The 17583-nt window shown below is 39.1% G+C and overlaps 1 protein-coding gene across 11 annotated transcripts in view; it reads right to left on the reverse strand.

The window, feature by feature from the left end:
- The window catches only part of FRYL (FRY like transcription coactivator), a 165607-nt gene that overhangs the window by 90626 nt on the left and 57398 nt on the right, over window positions 1–17583 (reverse strand). For all 11 annotated transcript variants that reach the window (XR_009558175.1, XM_060278893.1, XM_060278896.1 and 8 more), the window contains exons 2-9: window positions 11338–11537; window positions 7342–7395; window positions 6014–6153; window positions 5550–5646; window positions 4138–4217; window positions 3005–3085; window positions 1951–2119; window positions 681–773 (exon numbers count right to left, since the gene is read on the reverse strand). Coding sequence is in view for 10 of the 11 variants with exons in the window: in XM_060278890.1 (XP_060134873.1) it covers window positions 681–773; window positions 1951–2119; window positions 3005–3085; window positions 4138–4217; window positions 5550–5646; window positions 6014–6153; window positions 7342–7395; window positions 11338–11537 (914 nt within the window). In the remaining variant the exon portion in view is untranslated. The remainder of the gene's footprint in view (window positions 1–680; window positions 774–1950; window positions 2120–3004; window positions 3086–4137; window positions 4218–5549; window positions 5647–6013; window positions 6154–7341; window positions 7396–11337; window positions 11538–17583) is intronic.

Consider the following 17583-nt stretch of genomic DNA (forward strand, 5'->3'; position numbering starts at 1 on the left):
CAGGTTTAATGGAAGGTTTGAGACAACTGAAGCAACTAACTTTGGATTAATTCCCAGCATACTTTAAAGCATACATCTGCAGGCCTGAACAGACCCACAATAATCACTGCTATGTCATGGGGAACAGAGCTGGTTCACATGTAACACTAAGTTAAACTATGGGTTAGTGTGAATCTGTAAGTGGGAAGCCTCCTAGAGAGAATATCATGGCCATTTTGCTCCTCCTTCTGCTGCGCTATGTCATGATTTGGCTTAATGAGTTGTCCGAACCTATGCTTCTGGCTTATCTTGCTTTAGATACACCATGAGCTGTAAACCAAACTTGCAAACCAAGGTTTACAGTTTGTAGTTTGCCCACAGAAGACAAACCATGAGCCTAGGTTCAGATGACATGCTAAACCAAACCATGGCTTAGTTCACAGCAGCGCAGCGCAGCGCAACACAACACAGCGCAGCGCAGCACAAGAGGTGGCAGAGGTAGAAGCACATTAGCTGCAATCTCCTTTCCAGAAACTCTCATGATTGTGCATTCATGCTAAGCCATATTTTGGCTTACTGTTATTACACACGAACCAGATCTTTGTCTAAGCAACACAGTCAAATGAGGGAAGAAAACATGTGCGCACGTGCCTACACACACACACACACACTTCTTCTGTGGAAGAATGAAATCTACTTACAGCAGCAACAGGAATGAGTATTTCTACAAACAAACCAGCCAGTGAGTGCTTTATGTCTTTGTCTTTTACTTCCAAGAAGTACTGTGCACATTCCTGTAAGAAAACAGTTAACAGATTATTAAGAGCTTCCCATGTTCATATATGAGAAATCCAAACACTGGCATTTTAAAAACAAATGTGGCTATGCAGTGCCAACATTTAGTATGCATTAGCTGCAAATCAATTGAGCCCAATAAAGCTCTAACATGGAACCATTAGAAGCAGCAGCTTCTCCATGCTGTTTTATGGGGAGGTACATGGCTCAGCAATACAGTACATGCTTTAAATGTAAAATGTCCAAGGATCAATCCCTAATGTTTTCGAAGACTACAAAAGAATCCTGTCCATGACCTTCAATTTCACCACCCTCAGCATCCAAAGGTCTCTTCCCCCCTCAAAAACCTCTTTGCAGGCCTATATGCTTGGAATTGCCTCCCTGTTTAAATGATTCTTTTTCTGCCTCTTTTTCTTCAAATCCCTCCTCAAAACCTGCTTTTTGTGAAGTCATTAGCTCAGCAACCTAGTTCCCATGCCTCACTGTTACAAAGCCTGTAGCTAAGCACATGCTATGGAAGCAATCACATAAAATCATAGAAATGTAGAACATGGGTAGGCAAACTAAGGCCCGGAGGACGGATCCAGCCCAATCGCCTTCTAAATCTGGCCCGTGGACAGTCCGGGAATCAGCGTGTTTTTACATGAGTAGAATCTGCCCTTTTATTTAAAATGCATCTCTGGGTTATTTGTGGGGCAAAGGAATGCGTTCATTTTTCCCCCTTCAAAGTATAGTCCACCCCTCCCCCAAAGGTCTGAGGGACAGTGGAGTGGCCCCCTGCTGAAAAGGTTTGCTGACCCCTGCTGTAGAGGATCATCCAGTCCAACCCCCTGCAATGCAGGAATATGCAGCTGTCCCATATGGGGATCGAACCTGAAACCTTGACATTATCAGCACCACGCACTAATCAACTGAGCCAGGTTAAATATTCTTCCACTTCTCTCTCCCACTTCAATATCTCCTGTGTCTAATTTCAGATACTAAATTCCTCAGGGGCAGAGACCATAGCTGCCAAGTTTTCCCTTTTCTCACGAGGAAGCCTATTCAGCATAAGGGAAAATCCCTTAAAATAAGGGATAACTTGGCAGCTATGGCAGAGACCCGTGCCCTTGTGCTCTGTTAAGTGCTGTTCACAATGAGGGCACGAAAGAAGTAAAATAGAATAAAATAATTTACCTGCATGAACTGAAACGATGCTTCAAAATCTTCTACAGGATACATTTTTACTCTGAAAAACTTCATCCCCATAATTAAGCTGATGATACTTTGTACCACATGAGGACTCTGTTCCTTTTGTCGCAGTTCCTTTAATTCTGTGACAAACTTCTTTCTGACAGCTTGAAACCTAGATCGTGAAAGAGCAGACACAAAGGCTGTTCAATATTCTTTAGATTATTTATATTTAAAACAGGTTTTCTGGTCCATATGTATTATCCTCTGCCATTAAAAAGCTGGGTAGCCATGGGCCATTTGGACAATCTGGAAAAGAGTCTGGGACTGCTCCTCAACATTCTACTATGCTCCAGTTCTCAGATCACATTAAACCATACATTGGATGAATCCATGGTTCACTGTGAACAATCTGAGTACTACTCTATGCTGCTCAAAAGAATGTGCTTAGTGCCACCCCACTCCTTCTTTTCAGTGTGTCATGGAGGAAGCAAGCTGGAGGATGGGCTGCCTTCATGGGCAAACCAGAACTTGTGGTTCGTTTCTCTCCTATCAAGCCACAGTGGTAAACAAAGAACAAATATTGATTTACCAATGTGGTTTGTTAGGAGAGAAACAAAGCACAAGCACTGATTCATCTGTAATGGCAAGTTGGCCTTTGCCCAATTTCCTCTCAGCATGCTGAAGCAAGAAGTGGAGAGGCCATAGCTGAGCAGTGTGCACTTTTGAATGATAGTTTCAAGTGATACGTGAACCAGGGTTACTTTTCAGGTGTTCTAAAAACTCCTTTGCACCTTTAATAGTGCCAGCTGTTAAAAAAACGTGTTTTCTATTCAAAATAGGAAGCACTTCAACAGAGAAGCTGCTATGGGAATATATCTAACTACTGTATCTGGCAATGAACTGCTGTTACAAGATGTCACATATTTAGATGCTATTGCTAAGATATTGCTATTGCACACAACCTTCAATCACCACTCATGAAACTTTCCATATGAACATGAGTCACAAAGGAGAATGTTCCAAATCTTGGAAACCTCTTGTAAAAAGAGCAGCTTACTTTGATTGCGCAAGAACCCCTATTACTTCTGCGTATAAATCTGCAATAATATGCACATTCCCAGTGTTGGTTCCTGAATACCTGTGAATAGAAGGAAGTAAACAAATAAAAACTACGAACTTCTTACTACTCAGTAATGGCTACAACTGGTACAATGCTGCACACAATGATAAGAGATACACAATCTACTAGAAGGAAGGATATATATATATATATATATATATATATATATATATATATATATATGCTCAAACTTATAATTGAGGTTTATAGTTATAGATCAGGGTGGGCAATCTGCAGCCCTTGACCTAGTTTCAAAAGTCGTATGCAAGCATAGTTCAGATCTCTAGCAAGAGCAATCTGTCCCTCTTCTGGCAGTCCACAGAGTGGAAAGGGAACGAGAGGTGGGAGGAGAAGGTCCACCCATGACTGTATTCAGTTCCACCCATTTTTACTGGCCTGCTACAGGAAATCCAACCCTGACAGAAAAAAAGCTGCCCATCCCTACTAAAGATTAAAACAATTGTGATGAATTTCTACACAGGATGCACTTCCATGTAGTAGTAAATAAGGTTGGCAACCTGTGTATTGACAATTACATTTGATAACATGTACTGCATAGTTGGCTCCTTAAAATAATGGTGTACACAATGCACGAAAACACTAATATTCACATAAATTTTATCTGACATTCCCTACAAAGAAGTAGGGATTTTATCATATGTAAAATGGTTCAAAGCCACATAGATTTCAAAGGAATTTCCTTTTAGGCTTCAGATTAATATCTAAATAAATGGAACATACTAAGAATAGAAATAGAACTTATTTGAAACTGGGCTAAACATCCACAAGTTGTTTTTGGCATCATTATAAATAAGCAATAAATCTTTCTTATATATCCCTTTATGTTACATCTAGGCCTTATTAGATTTTGAAAATACCACTTAACAAAAATATAATTAAAAATTAGCAAACTAATAGCAATTTTAAAAAATATATTCACACCTTAAACCTGAAGATTTGCAATAGTGTATCTTTATCTGTGGTACCACAGTGACCAATGTCCACTGGGTAATCAAATCAAAGTTAAGAACTTTTGAAAGAAATGTACATTTTTTGCCAAATGTGCTTACCCTTCCTTGTGTTTAAAGTGCTTAAAAGCCAAATTTAGAACTTCATGAACTAAAGGGTCAGGCACTGGATGAACAGGTATCTGTAACACAGAAGGCACATGTTGCTAAACATTACTTCTTAAATGTTGTGTTAGGAAATAACTTGCATGTTAATTTGATAAATACACATCAACTCAGAGTAGAGTGCTTTATATCACTTGTACATCAAAATGGCTTCCAAGCAGTTTACAACTACATAATCCAGGCATGTCCAACGTCCGTTTCAGGGGCCTAATGTGGCCCGCTGATTGGTTTAATCTGGCCCCTGTGGCAGTTTATTTCCTTGGGTAAAATCCTAAAAAAAGCTCAACAATTTCATTTCTTAAAAAAGGGGTCAACAACTTTTAACTTCAATCCTAAAAAAAGGTCAACAACTTTAGTCGGCTGTTCATCAAATCTGGCCCTCTTTGAAAAAAGTTTGGAGACCACTGATATAATCAATACATAATCAATATAGGCAATAACAAATCCATTGGGACATGAAACATCCTTAAGTAAAATAGCCAATTAAACAAACAATTAAAAAGCACAACCATTAAAACAGTTAAAATATCAACATAAGATGTTCAGTTTAGGGAAATGTTTGCCCAAATAGGTGTGTTTTCAGGAGCCGGTGGGATGCCAGCACTGATGGGGCCTCTCGTATTTCAGCAAGGAGAGCATTCATCAGTGGTGCCACTGGTGGAAAAACCCATCTCCATGCTTCCATAGGCAAATAATCATCAGGCTGTGGGAAAACTAACTGGGTTCCATTAGCTGGTCATAGTGCTATTCTTTACTGGGCAGTGAAGAGCAAGACATGTTTTTGAGATAACCTGGCCCAATGTTACCTAGGGCTTTGTATGTAAGCAGTAGAACCTTAAAACTGGCTTGGTGGCTAATAAGCAGTTACTGCAGAACCCCTCAGCATGGGCTTGAGATGTGCCCGATAAGGAGTGCCACTCTCCCCCCTCCCCCCCAGCCCTGTGCAATGGCATTCTGTACCAGCTGCAAGGGAAGCCCCACATAGAGTGCATTACAGTACTGTAGTCCAGATGTGCAGTTGCCGACTCGTGTGCCACAATGGAAAGCAGGGATCTAAATAAATGAAGCTATATCCTAATACTTGCATCTCTTTATTCACTGACATGGGAGCTTTGATTTAATGGATCTAGATTCTAAATTGTACAGTATAAGAGAAAACAGCTTAGGAAGCAAAGAATGTTTTGGACAGCTAAAATGATTACTGTAATATCACGTGTCCTCTGCTTACATAGGTCTCATTTTTGCACATAAGCATTTAGGCAGACTACACAAATACTCAATTCATCAAACAATTAAAATAAAAAAAATACTAGAGACAGTGCATGGATTGCAAAACTTAAAGCACTTACCTGTTTTAGAACTTCAACTAAAACTAAACAAAAAATAAAATCTACAGCTAAGTCTCTCCTTTCAAGTAGATAATCCCTCTCACGCTGCTGCTCATCCCTGAAACAAAAACAGACATAAGACTCTTTTCCTCTTAAAAGATACATTTATATGATGCATATTATGTTTTATATTTTTCATTTGTTGGCACGACCAGTCAAGTGAGTCTTTTCCACTCTGTTGCGCCCCTCCCCATCCTGCTATTCTACACTATCTGGAATTTCATAGTAGCAGAAAAGAAAAATGTTATGAAGGAAAAACCCACTAGGAAACTCTTGTGAATCTATCAACTTTATTTTTAGAAGCAAAGTTGGAAATTATAGCAATAATAAGATCATTCATGATGAAATGCTTAATTATTGGGGCAGCAAGTTTAACTTAAGAAATCATTATATCCTAAAGGTAATGATCACAGACACCCACTCACCCCTTGGATTTTGTGCTGGATCGAGGTCTGTACTCATAAGATTCATCTTCAGTTCCATTTTGGCGTTTGTACCAATCAAACAAGGTACGCAGTAAGGAGGGGAGACAGTGCTCTGCTACTGAGCTCATAGAGCTTATCAACTGTAAAGAGGAAAAGTTTGGGTGCACAAAGTGGTTTTATTTATGCAGCAATTTTTCACAGCATTCCCCCTTCTTATGTATTTTTGGATATGACACATGTACATATCAACACTACATATTGCAACAGCCTTGCTTTGTCATTTTTCAATCTGGAATAAAAATCAACATGTACATAATGGGAGCTGGGAGTCCATTAACATATGGAGAGATAGACACAGGTTCCCCATCCCTAAGTAATCAATCTTCACAAATGTTGACAGAACTAATGTTGTAGCATTACTTTCCTGTTATTTTAAAGATACAGGACTGCATCCAACAATGTTGCTCAGTTGGTGGCAAATCTTCCATCAGCAGAATGGGAAAGAATTTTCATCTCTTCCCTAACACTTTGGAATGGATTTGAGCAGGTATAAGCAGGACTGAGGAGTAGGGTTGCCAGACTCAATAAAGGACAGGACTTCTGTGCATTTAATTGCCCTGCTCTCTTTTGAGTCTGGAAACCTTAAAGAGAAACCAGCAGACCCTTTGTTTAATTTCCAAGCAAAGGGTCTGCTGGTTTCTCTTTAAGGTTTCCAGACTTAAAGGCACAGAAGTCCTGTCCTCTATTGAGTCTGGCAATCCTACTGAGGAGCTGAAAAGTGAGGACAAAATCACCTAAAATTGCTTCCCTCCTAGTCTGGCTAACAGCTGTGCATGTACCTCTGTGGCTTATTAATGGGATAAAAAGCAAGATTTTTTTTATTAAAAAAACACATTCAAAAGCTCATGCTTTAATGCAACTTTAATGGATTAATTGATCAACTAAGTCTCATATGTTTTAAGATGCTCCTAACTGAATGACAGTCCTAACTCTGAAATAATTTCAAGACAAGATATAATCCAAAACTAGATTTGACCAACAAGTGCAGCCACACTTGTATTGGCCAACATCAACAGGAATTAAAATATCCTTAGCCAAGTCACATCCATTAGATATTAGTCTTTGAAAGTCTTCTATGATTTCTTCTGCCATGCCCTCCCCAAACTTCAGAAAATGAAACATTTTAAAATGGAAGACAAATGAAAAATTTAAAAAGTGAATTTTTTTTATAATTTTCATTTATGTTTTGGACAAATTTTAGCCCATTTTATGGAGATGAAATCTATTTTCAAGGAAAGCAACAAATTGTAACAGAAAGCTTCTCTAACCTGGTCAAACTGAAGATCTTCACCTCTCTGAAGAGATCTTGACAAGAGCTTTTCCTAGAATTAAAATAGTAAGTTAAAACACCAAGTTGTACCCAACAGATCAAGCACCCCAAATGCCAAATAATTCAGGCTTATCCTTGCCCTCTTTTTAGATTGGTTGGGCACTTGTAAAGTAGAATGGTAACTTCAATTGTTGCATACACTCCATGTGTCTATTCCACATGGACAAATCTGGGACTTTGGTCCACCACAGTGCCATTGACTGCCATCCAGCCCCAATGCAGTGAAGCAGCTGAAATTAATCACGGAATAGGATACCATACTATATCAATACTGCCTAAATGAAATGTCTGCTAAGGGTATGAGCCTTAACAGCTGTAATTTCCAGGCATTTTAGAGATTGAGTGAACATAGAAAGCCCTTAAAACAAAATGTTAAAATGGAAGGGATTTTTGTTGTTGATTGAATTACTGGTAGATGACGTTTTTGAGAAGGCTGTACCTATATAACTCTCTCATCACACAAACTTGAAATAGAAAGTGCTAAACTCACTGCAAAAAGGAAAGAAGGAAGGAAGGAGGAATAACCTAATTAAATAAGAAATCACGCACTATTTATAAGGGCAAGAATTCATATGCACCAACATGCGCCCCAGCTAATGTCACCCAGTGAACTGGTTGTTACAGAGAAAGAAGCAGCAACAGCCAGCAAAAGTTGGCAACCCCATTAAAAATGCACGATCCTGTTAAGAAAAAAAGTTAGCAACCCTTCTATTTCACTTCTTAGAAATTTCACTTAATAGCCACATTAAAGGCATAGTAGAGGAGTCACACATGCACATCCCTTCATCCTCTATCCAGTTGACCAAGAGGCATTATTGCCATTAAAGGACACATTTCAGACTGGATAGAGAGGGCGGGGGGTGTACTTGGTCCCTGGGCTATGGTTTCCCACCCCTGCTTTGAGAACTATATTAGGTTTTCCAAGGAACTATATGAACAGCTACAAACAGTGAGCATAGTAGGACAATAAAATTAACAAGTACACAGGGGGCATTACATTGAAAACACCAAGTACAAAATTCTATACAAATGCCCCCCCCCCGGCCAGTTTCTTCTTTATTTGTACCAACTCCACTTGAAGGGCCATAATTAGCTGGTTTTAGCTTACACTAAGCTTCATTTCAATTTTATGAGGGGCAGAGAAAACCATTAGCACTTATCCTTCTCAGAAGACAGTATGACCTTTGCAATGCTGACCCAATGAGGAAGAACAGTTTTTGCCATTCTGAGAATTACATTCCTGTTACCTTTCCTCCTTGTGATTTTTTTATCACATGATAAACCACTCATAGCATTCCTTTGAATCCTGAAAACAGGTCTTTACGTTGTTTGTTTGCTTAATAATACACAAATACAAAAGGGGGGGGGGATCCAGTATGAATTATTGCCTATCCCTCCCCTGCTGTTTCACAAAGCAGTTTTCCACTTGCTTTTCATTATTGGTTTTGTTGTTGACATTCTGTTCATGCATTTGCCAAGGTATGATCTTCCTTTAGGATGCAACTTTATTGACAATTCCTACAGCGAGAGCAGACACTCCCTGCTGTTATCACTGTAGTCAGCACATGCCAAAGCAGCCAGCTGTGAAAGAGCAGCACCACTTGTTGTAGCAGTTCGGCCAAAATGCACCAGATCCCCCCCTTCCCATTTTTTTGCCCCTTGAGGAACATACACAGTTAAAGTATGTATTAAAAAAATAAAAGAAACGAAGCAGTCAGGAGTTGCTTTCTAGTCAATGTAGCTACAGTTCTTTGCTTCTTCCATCTCTCTCTTTATATGAGAAGAATAAAGCTGGATCAGGGAGCAAACATGAGGGACCTCTGTGGTTTTAGATAGTGGCTGCATTTGAACATCATGATAAAAATGATGGCCAATCATAACGTGAAAAAAGCTGCAGCAAATCTTGTGCTCAGATGCTCTCCCTCTGCTTTCCACCTCCAGTATGGCAGCAAAGAGGGGTTAAGCATTCTGTTCCATTTTTGATCCATCACAGCTTGATGCTTTGTCTAAACTTGACAAACTGGATGGCTTGTTTGAAACGATCTAATTTCAAACCTTGTGTTGTGGAGCTACTTGGTTCACCCAAAAAACATAGCTAAGATTAACCACACTTTACTATTTGGATACAATACTAAATCACAGTTAATAAAAATTGGAAGCAAAAGATTCTGATCAGCTCACAGTCATGTCAGAGAAAGGTGGTGTAACATATGGGTTGTATTTAACTAACATTTAGACAAAGTAGACCATGAAAAATATCAGTAGGTAAAAGTTAGTTGAATAAATCCCTTGAGAGTGGGGTCGTGGCTCGTCATAACATCTGAACATATTTACATTAATCTGGAACGGGAAGCACTCGTGGTTACTCAACTGAGACACACAGTAGTTCTAATATGATGTGGCATTTACAGTTAAAGATGTTAAATTTCTGGAAATTTTGAAGCATGATAAAAAATAAAGCTTGAAAACTACTTAGGATAGAAACAGGTGACACATGAGAACGTTACAATGCCTATAATAAATCTATAATATTTTATTACTTTACTACTAAAATGGTATACTTTTCTTTTAAGTGTGAACTAAGGCCATAATCAGCCCAATTATGGCCTTAGTTCACATATAAAAGGACTTACAACAGGTGAGCAAATAGTGGTTTATTGTACCTATTCTGTTTTTCAAAGAAAATGAATTATATTTCCTCTGATCACTTATCAGTGAAGAAGGCTGCCAAAAGTCAACCGTTTTCCACAAGTAAACAATACAATAAGGTTTTTGAAAAGCTGCAACTTATAATATACATGCAAGATCATCAGTGCATATCATAAACCTTTGCTGCTCTGCGTTCTTGAATTTTTGTTGCCCTAAGTGTCAAGTTTTTTTCTTATAGTAACAGAAATGTACCATGTGCAACAGCTAATTTTCTCATACAAAGAAAATTAATTTTATCATGCAGGGGTTAAATAAATTGTCTAGAGTGAACTATTATATTACAAAAGGCTGATACATTTAATCAATATGCTATATTGTAGGTTGAAATCTAGTTGCTTAAGATATATAAGTTGAAAAGTGTAGTGCAATAATTAAAATAAAAAGCTGGTGAGTTACTAAAATTCAGTGATGAAAGAATGTGAAACTTGCAAACCACTGGATGGGTCAATCATAACATGTATGAAACTCTCTAGTGCTTGATCTTGATCTACCTTACATGATACCTTACTTCTTGTAGCTACCATATTTACATTTTAAAATTGATATGCTCACAACATGAACCAAATATTCACATTGTAGAGGGTCCTTCTACCCAAGTCAAAGCTGCATACCTCAGAGTCAGACAGCTCTAACCCAAAAAACACTATAAAACCTGTTCCAGAAAAGATAAGTTACAAAATTATATGCACCAGCTTTTTCTACATTTTTAATAGCTGCTCTTGTTGCACCTTTATCTGGATTCAACTGAGTTGTGGTGGCTACTGTTGGTAGTGGGAGACAGAGGTAGCACACTATGCCTTGTCTATAATAATTCAATTCAATTCAACTGGATTTGTAAAAAATACTTTCTAATATTATCCATCAAGGCTGGACAGGCTTGAGAGCCCCATCTCTCTTCTATTGGACATCCTCCTAGGTACCATTCTTATTTCCCCGGCTCAGGCTGGCAGTGGCCACAGTGTGCAGAGTTGCCCGAGCCACCCCATGCCTGCACCGCCCACACCCGAGCCAAGAAAAAATAGAAATAAATACCCCCCCCCAAATCCCAGATATTTTCTTTAAAATGTTAAAATGCCCCCCAAAAGAGGACATGTCTGGGATTTCCCTGACGTATGGCAACCCTATTCTATTCAGCCAATTTCAAAGTCATCTTGATATCAAAATAAGGTTAAACCATTTCAGAAGAACATGAACAATTGAGTGAAGGCTATATAGATGAACTCACCAAAGGTTCAGCCATTACAACTTCAATTTTCTTTTCAGCTTGAATAGCGAACTCAGCAAAGAGGCTCTTGATGACATATTCACCAGGTTTGACATCTGGATCAATGGTTATATTAGACATGATGACACTTCTCTTTTCCCAGGTAGAGTTGATGCTGGGAGAAATTCTGCGTTTAGTAACGCTTCTGGCTGGTGCTGGTGCTAGATGGAAAAGAGATATTGATCATCAATAATAAAATCAGAAACATCAACACAGCATTTCTCAGAAGTAGCAAAACATTTTAAGTTAACAGATTAATAAGTGCCTCTAATAGAGGAGGAAAGAAACTCTAATTTTGTGACCACTTCCTTATGTTTTAATTAGCAACAAAGAAGGAACCAAATACAGCCAGCAAAGAAAATATACTTGTAAGGTACTTCAAAAGTATGATACAATCATATTTTCATATGTGTAGTTCTTGTTGCTGATTATGTTTCTTAAATTCAAGGATATGAATCATTGACAAGATTACATAATGAGGAAGCATAAAAAGGATTCTAGAGACAATACTGCATATTTGCATTCGTTTCTTTCCTTTGAAAATCATCCATCCCCTCTTATATTTTCAGATCATAAATCTTGAGGCCAGTTAACACATTTTAAAAGCCAAGAAAATACAATTATTCTACGTGTCCTATTCTCTGACTCCAAAGCCACTAAGGGCGAACAGATTTCTGAAATATAGTTGACTTCTCAATGTAAATTCTACCTGAAATCATTTTCCTGTCAAAATCTTAGCTTTAGGCAACTCTGCCAATATCACTTTGAAAATAGCTGCAACAGAGCTATTTTGAGTTGTTTTTATTAGAAAAGTAAACAGATACCAAATTAAAGTCATTTCCCATGGCAATTTTAACACAGACACACTCTTGAAAATATTCCTTTCTAGAAAAAGAAATCCAGTTCAAATTAATACCAAAGAGATATACTTTATTTTATTTTATACCATTTAATGCCATTTTAACACCACTTTTAATACCAATCAAAGATAATACTCTACAACTCCAACACCTATCTAAGCTACTCAATTAGTCAAAAGGTTGTTTTCAGTAGTTGGTCTTTAAGGTGCTGCTGGAAGGATTTTTTTTATTTTTTTTCGACTACGTCAGACCAACACGGCTACCTACCTGTAACTTAAATTGAAATATGAGAGTTACAGGTAGGTAGCCGTGTTGGTCTGCCGTAGTCGAAACAAAACAAAACAAAATTTAAAAATTCCTTCCAGTTGCACCTCAGAGACCAATTAAGTTTGTCATTGGTATGAGCTTTCGTGTGCATGATATCTGAAGAAGTGTGCATGCACACCAAAGCTCATACCAATGACAAACTTAGTTGGTCTTTAAGGTGCTACTGGAAGGAATTTTTAAATTTTGTTTTGAAATATGAGAGGTATCAAAGATTCAAGGTCAGGCAGACAGAATGTAATAAAATAATTACTCATGCTACTAGAGGCATCCTTTTATCAGTAGACCAGCCCACTTTCGATGCTTTAAGGAAGCAGGATTGCCTGACAAGGAAGGCCTCTCGCAGTCCCAGAAGCACCTGTGATACAACCAAATATATGTTAAGAGGAAAAACCCTGGAGCACATGTGGGCATGGGCCCCATAGTTGACAACACCATGCCAAGTCTTATATGAAAGCATTCCAGAGAAGCTGTGAACTGCCCTGAGATCTACAGGTGCAGGGCGGTATATAAATAAATATGAACAAAATAGTAATGCAGGCAGTCTGGTGAATAAAGAGCTCCAAATGGAGCTCAAGGAGAGCTCAAGTCATGATATGTGCAGTCAGAAGCAAAAAACTTGTTTTGATGAATTGGAATAGCCACAAAAAGATTCCATTGAGCATATGGATTGATAATATGGACAGATTAGCTACATACGAATGAATTGCATGTCGACGCAAAATAAGGATGGATAAATATGAAGAAATCTGGAACGAATATTTAAGCGATAAGGCAGATAGCGGTGGGAAGTAGGGGAAGGAGAGAGAGGTGGGAAAATATTGTTAAAGGGGTGGGGTCATAGGTATATATCAGCATGCTCAAATCTGATATGTCAAAGTGTGTTGTTGTAGTGGTTTCTGTTGCATGTGTTTTTTGCAGTTGTTGTTTGTGTTGAAGAAATGATTAAATAGAATTTTTAAAAAGTAATGCTATGGGCAGGCCACACTCACTCAGATGGAGTTCCCTACTTTTTTTAAAAAATTAACGATTTATTGTTTTCAATAATGTTAAGTTACAAACAACAAGCCCACTACACATGTGCATCACTTCTTTGCAGTTCAGGCATTACCGTAACAAACATATAAATACTGCAGGATGTATCTGGAGTCTCGCTGGACATTGTGCTGAATTAGCCTTGGGAAAAGGTTCCTCCAAAATGCTTTGTGGGTCAGCACTTCTATAAACCAGGGAACAAAAGTCTACAAAACTATCTTTTGGGGCTTCCCCCACAAAACTAGCAAGTTAGTGCTAGCTGAAAAGTCACACACTTTATCAAGACAACTTTTCTCTGAAAAGGGCAATTAAGGCCTCCAACAATGCGCTATTTCCAACCAGGCTGCTGCTAAGAGGAATACAATTCAAACATTGCAGCATAACAAGTTCAAAGTGGTTGGAAAGATCAATAACAGGGCCAGCACTGGGTCTGGGTTTACCAGATAAGTTACCATTCCTAGAGATGTTTTGAATATCATATAAAAATAAGTTGCACAAAGAACACTCCCACCACAGTTGACTCTTCCAGAAAAGTCAGAAACCAGGGCCGTATATTTGGCACCCTGGCGTCATGGTGCGACGGATCGCTCTGGCGCCCCCGCCGCCCCAATCAGTTTCCCAGCACGGCGGGCACAGCTGCGCAGCGCCCCCCTGGCAGCCCGACGCCCTGGCGCCCTGCGCCACCCAGCCTGGCCTTAGGGCTGGCCCTGTCAGAAACACTGGATCATTTAAGCTTATAAAAACGGATTAACAGCAGCTGCGAAACAGTATTTCAGATCACCTCTTCCTCTGAGCCTGGGTGATAAGCAATAATTACCATTAAAATGGTCCCTAATCTTGCAAATGAGCCTAACAGGAGAAAGTTATACAATCCATAATACATATGAAATGCTGGCATTTTCGCTAATATTGAAAAGAAACAAAGGAACAGAAGTTGGTTGGTTTTTTATTTTGCATCTTAGAAGAACTAGAAAGAGAACCTACCCAAGTGATGCTGACATAAAATCCCAACATATGTGCTACGTATTATTATCCCCACCCCCTTCTTCCCCAACCTTATTCTGTATACAACACTGATGTCTCACTTCAAATCTAAAAAAAGACTCTACAATCTGAGACAATGGATGTACTTTTGTAAACCAAGAAAATCTTCTAATAAAAAAGAACAACTACTAGCAATCCTGGCATCAATCTTGTATCCCCTCCAAAAATAGGCAGCTTTGCAATAGATTATTATTATTATTGCATCTTTGCCTAGTTATGAAACTAGGTTGTTCTTTTGCCTGCTATCTATTTTTTTGAAACAATGACTTCCCAACTATTTCATCTGTCCTGGGAACTGAATACAAAGATAGAATGTTTTTCCTTATCCTTTGAAGTAACTCAGAAATGAAAGATACTCCACAAGAACCAATTCATTGTTGCTTAGAAATTTGTGTTTTTATTTTGGAAACAATTCTCGAAATACATCCAAGCAAAGAATAGTGGCAAAAGAAAAACTTTCTTCTCAAAATGTATCAAACTGTTTTAGAATAGTAGTGACTTCATGAAGACATTAAAACTAATATAATAATGATATGGTTAAGCAGTCTCATAGATGTATATGAGAGAGAAAGAGAGGAAATACACTAATTATTGGAAGACAGTGGAAAACTCTGGCTCAGACATGATAGTCACATTTCTGCTCCATAAGGATTGCTAACATAGTCTATAAACCACTCTAGGACCACTTCTAAGTGCTCCAAGAATTGGTGCAACCTTTCATCACAATTGGCAAGCCTATGGATCATGAGACAAAACTGAATGGTCTAAATACTCTTCTAGCCTTGGCTCCTATTGAGGAAATGTATGAAAACCAGGGCCGGCTCTAGGGGTAGTCTGGGTGGCGCGGGGTGCCAGGGCGCCGGCCCGGTTCTGCCACGTGGAAACCATGCTGCACGCTGCACCTGCCCACCAGCCGCGGTAAGAAACAGAGCGGGGGGGGGCGCCGGAGCGATCTCGCACCACGGCGCCCGGGCGCCCGGTGTGCTTGAGACGGCCCTGATGAAAAAATAATCAAAGCAAAGGCAAATAACTACCTTTGTATGAGGTGTGCCACCAAGGCAACTAGCACCTTTAGGACACCCCATGTTAGCAGTGCTAACATGAAGCCAAGAGGCAGTCCTGGCAGTTGTGCAAACATAACCATGCATGAGTGCTGGTTAGTGAAAAAAGGGGTTGAGATCACAAAGTTAGATTTCTGGACTCAGCTAAGTCACACCCCTTCTCCTCCAATGAGGGAGGAAAATGAAGCCTTCTCTTCCTGTTCCCTTTCTCTCCATGCCATGTAACTGACTAAGGAAGACGTGCCAATATACCCATCTCAAAGACCAGCGAGAACTAGAAAATTATATTTATGAGTGCCATATTAGATGACAGCACCTCTGTCTGTGTGCTTCTTTTTAAAGAATTGTGTTCAGCTACTGCAGATCTGATAAAGGCCATTATGTGCTACCAGATTACACACCCAGGGATCAAGACTTGCTTGGCATAAAGTAGCATACTGATTCTTTGTTCCCTTCAAGGAGAAGAAAGAATCCGAGGCAGGTAAATATCTTTGAACAGTGCCATTTGGGCTTGGAGGAACAGAAAGATTGACGTGACTCATATGTGTTTTTCTTTTCTAGTAGGCAACACCTTTGTATTATACTTGGGCCCAATAATGGCTCTAGCAATTCTCTGAAGAATTTAGAGCCTTAGGCTGGTTGGGTCCATATTCCAGTTTCAAACTACGGTACACACCCCTTCTGGCATCCAGATTAGCCATTGGTGCTATGGATTGGAAGTGAACAACAGAGAAATGGTTTTCTCAGATAATTCATCATTTCCTTAGAGGTAGAGAGCAGAATAGCAAACTATTCTGCCTAAAAGTAGATCACCCAAGCAAAAGCAGAGTTAATAATATGAAATAAAGAAGCTAAAATTTGAAAGTCTCAGAAGTGCAAACACCATGCAATACAGCAGGCATGTCTAACCAGTCAATCACAATCTACCAGTCTATCGCTGGGCGTCCCAGCATCAGACTGATATGCACCCAAGTTGTCACCATCCTAGAAACTGCTCCAAGCCTGGTAGATCCAAACATGACAGTGTTCCCTGGCTGCCTTACAAGAATGCAAGAGAGTAGGGAGCAAGCATTGCCACACAAGAGTGATATGAGGTCAAAAGAAAGTAATTAGGAAAGGTTGAAGGAGTGGGTATGCTTAGTTTGTAGAAAAAGAGAACATGCTGACAGTTTCTTATTTTTTTAAGTTTTCACCTTACCTACTAGGACATGCAAAATATAGAACAGGAAATACTGGATTTAGTTACAGGAAAGTGGGGCAGAGAAAGAGGCAGTTTTAACACTACAGAAAGCATCCTAACTATAAGAACAGCTATATCATGGAAATCCATGACTTCCACGAAAATCTAAAGAATACACAATCCTTTTTGAGATGTTTATTCTTTTTGCTGCTTATTTATCTGACTAGCTCAAAGTTGTGCACAGGGTTCTTCCCCTCCCCATTTTATTTACCAAACAACACTGTTAGATAGTTTTGGCTGAAAAACAGTGGCTGGCTAAAGGTCAGTCAATGAGCTTCATGGCTCAGTAGGGATTTGAATCCTGGTTGTCCAGATTGTAGCCAAAAAAACACACAATTCTATCTCATTTTTTAATTCTGAGATCCCCAACATGGAACCTATGGCCTGCGTACCATTCACAAACTTCAATATGCAAGATGTAGTTCTCAATGCCCCTTCTAACAGAACAAAGGGGTAAATCATGGTTTGAAAAAGAAGCCAATATTGTGTTTCCAATTTGAAGTTTGCAGTTATCTGTTGGGACTGGCAACACATTAACCACTGAGGGACACAACATGAAATCATTCTGCAAGCTACAGAAAAGGCTTTTTCATTTTTATACTGATTTTTTTTTATTTACACAGAAGGCATTTTTGCTAAATAG

The sequence above is a fragment of the Zootoca vivipara genome, chromosome 9 (assembly GCF_963506605.1).
Source record: "Zootoca vivipara chromosome 9, rZooViv1.1, whole genome shotgun sequence".
Taxonomy (NCBI): Eukaryota; Metazoa; Chordata; class Lepidosauria; order Squamata; family Lacertidae; genus Zootoca; species Zootoca vivipara.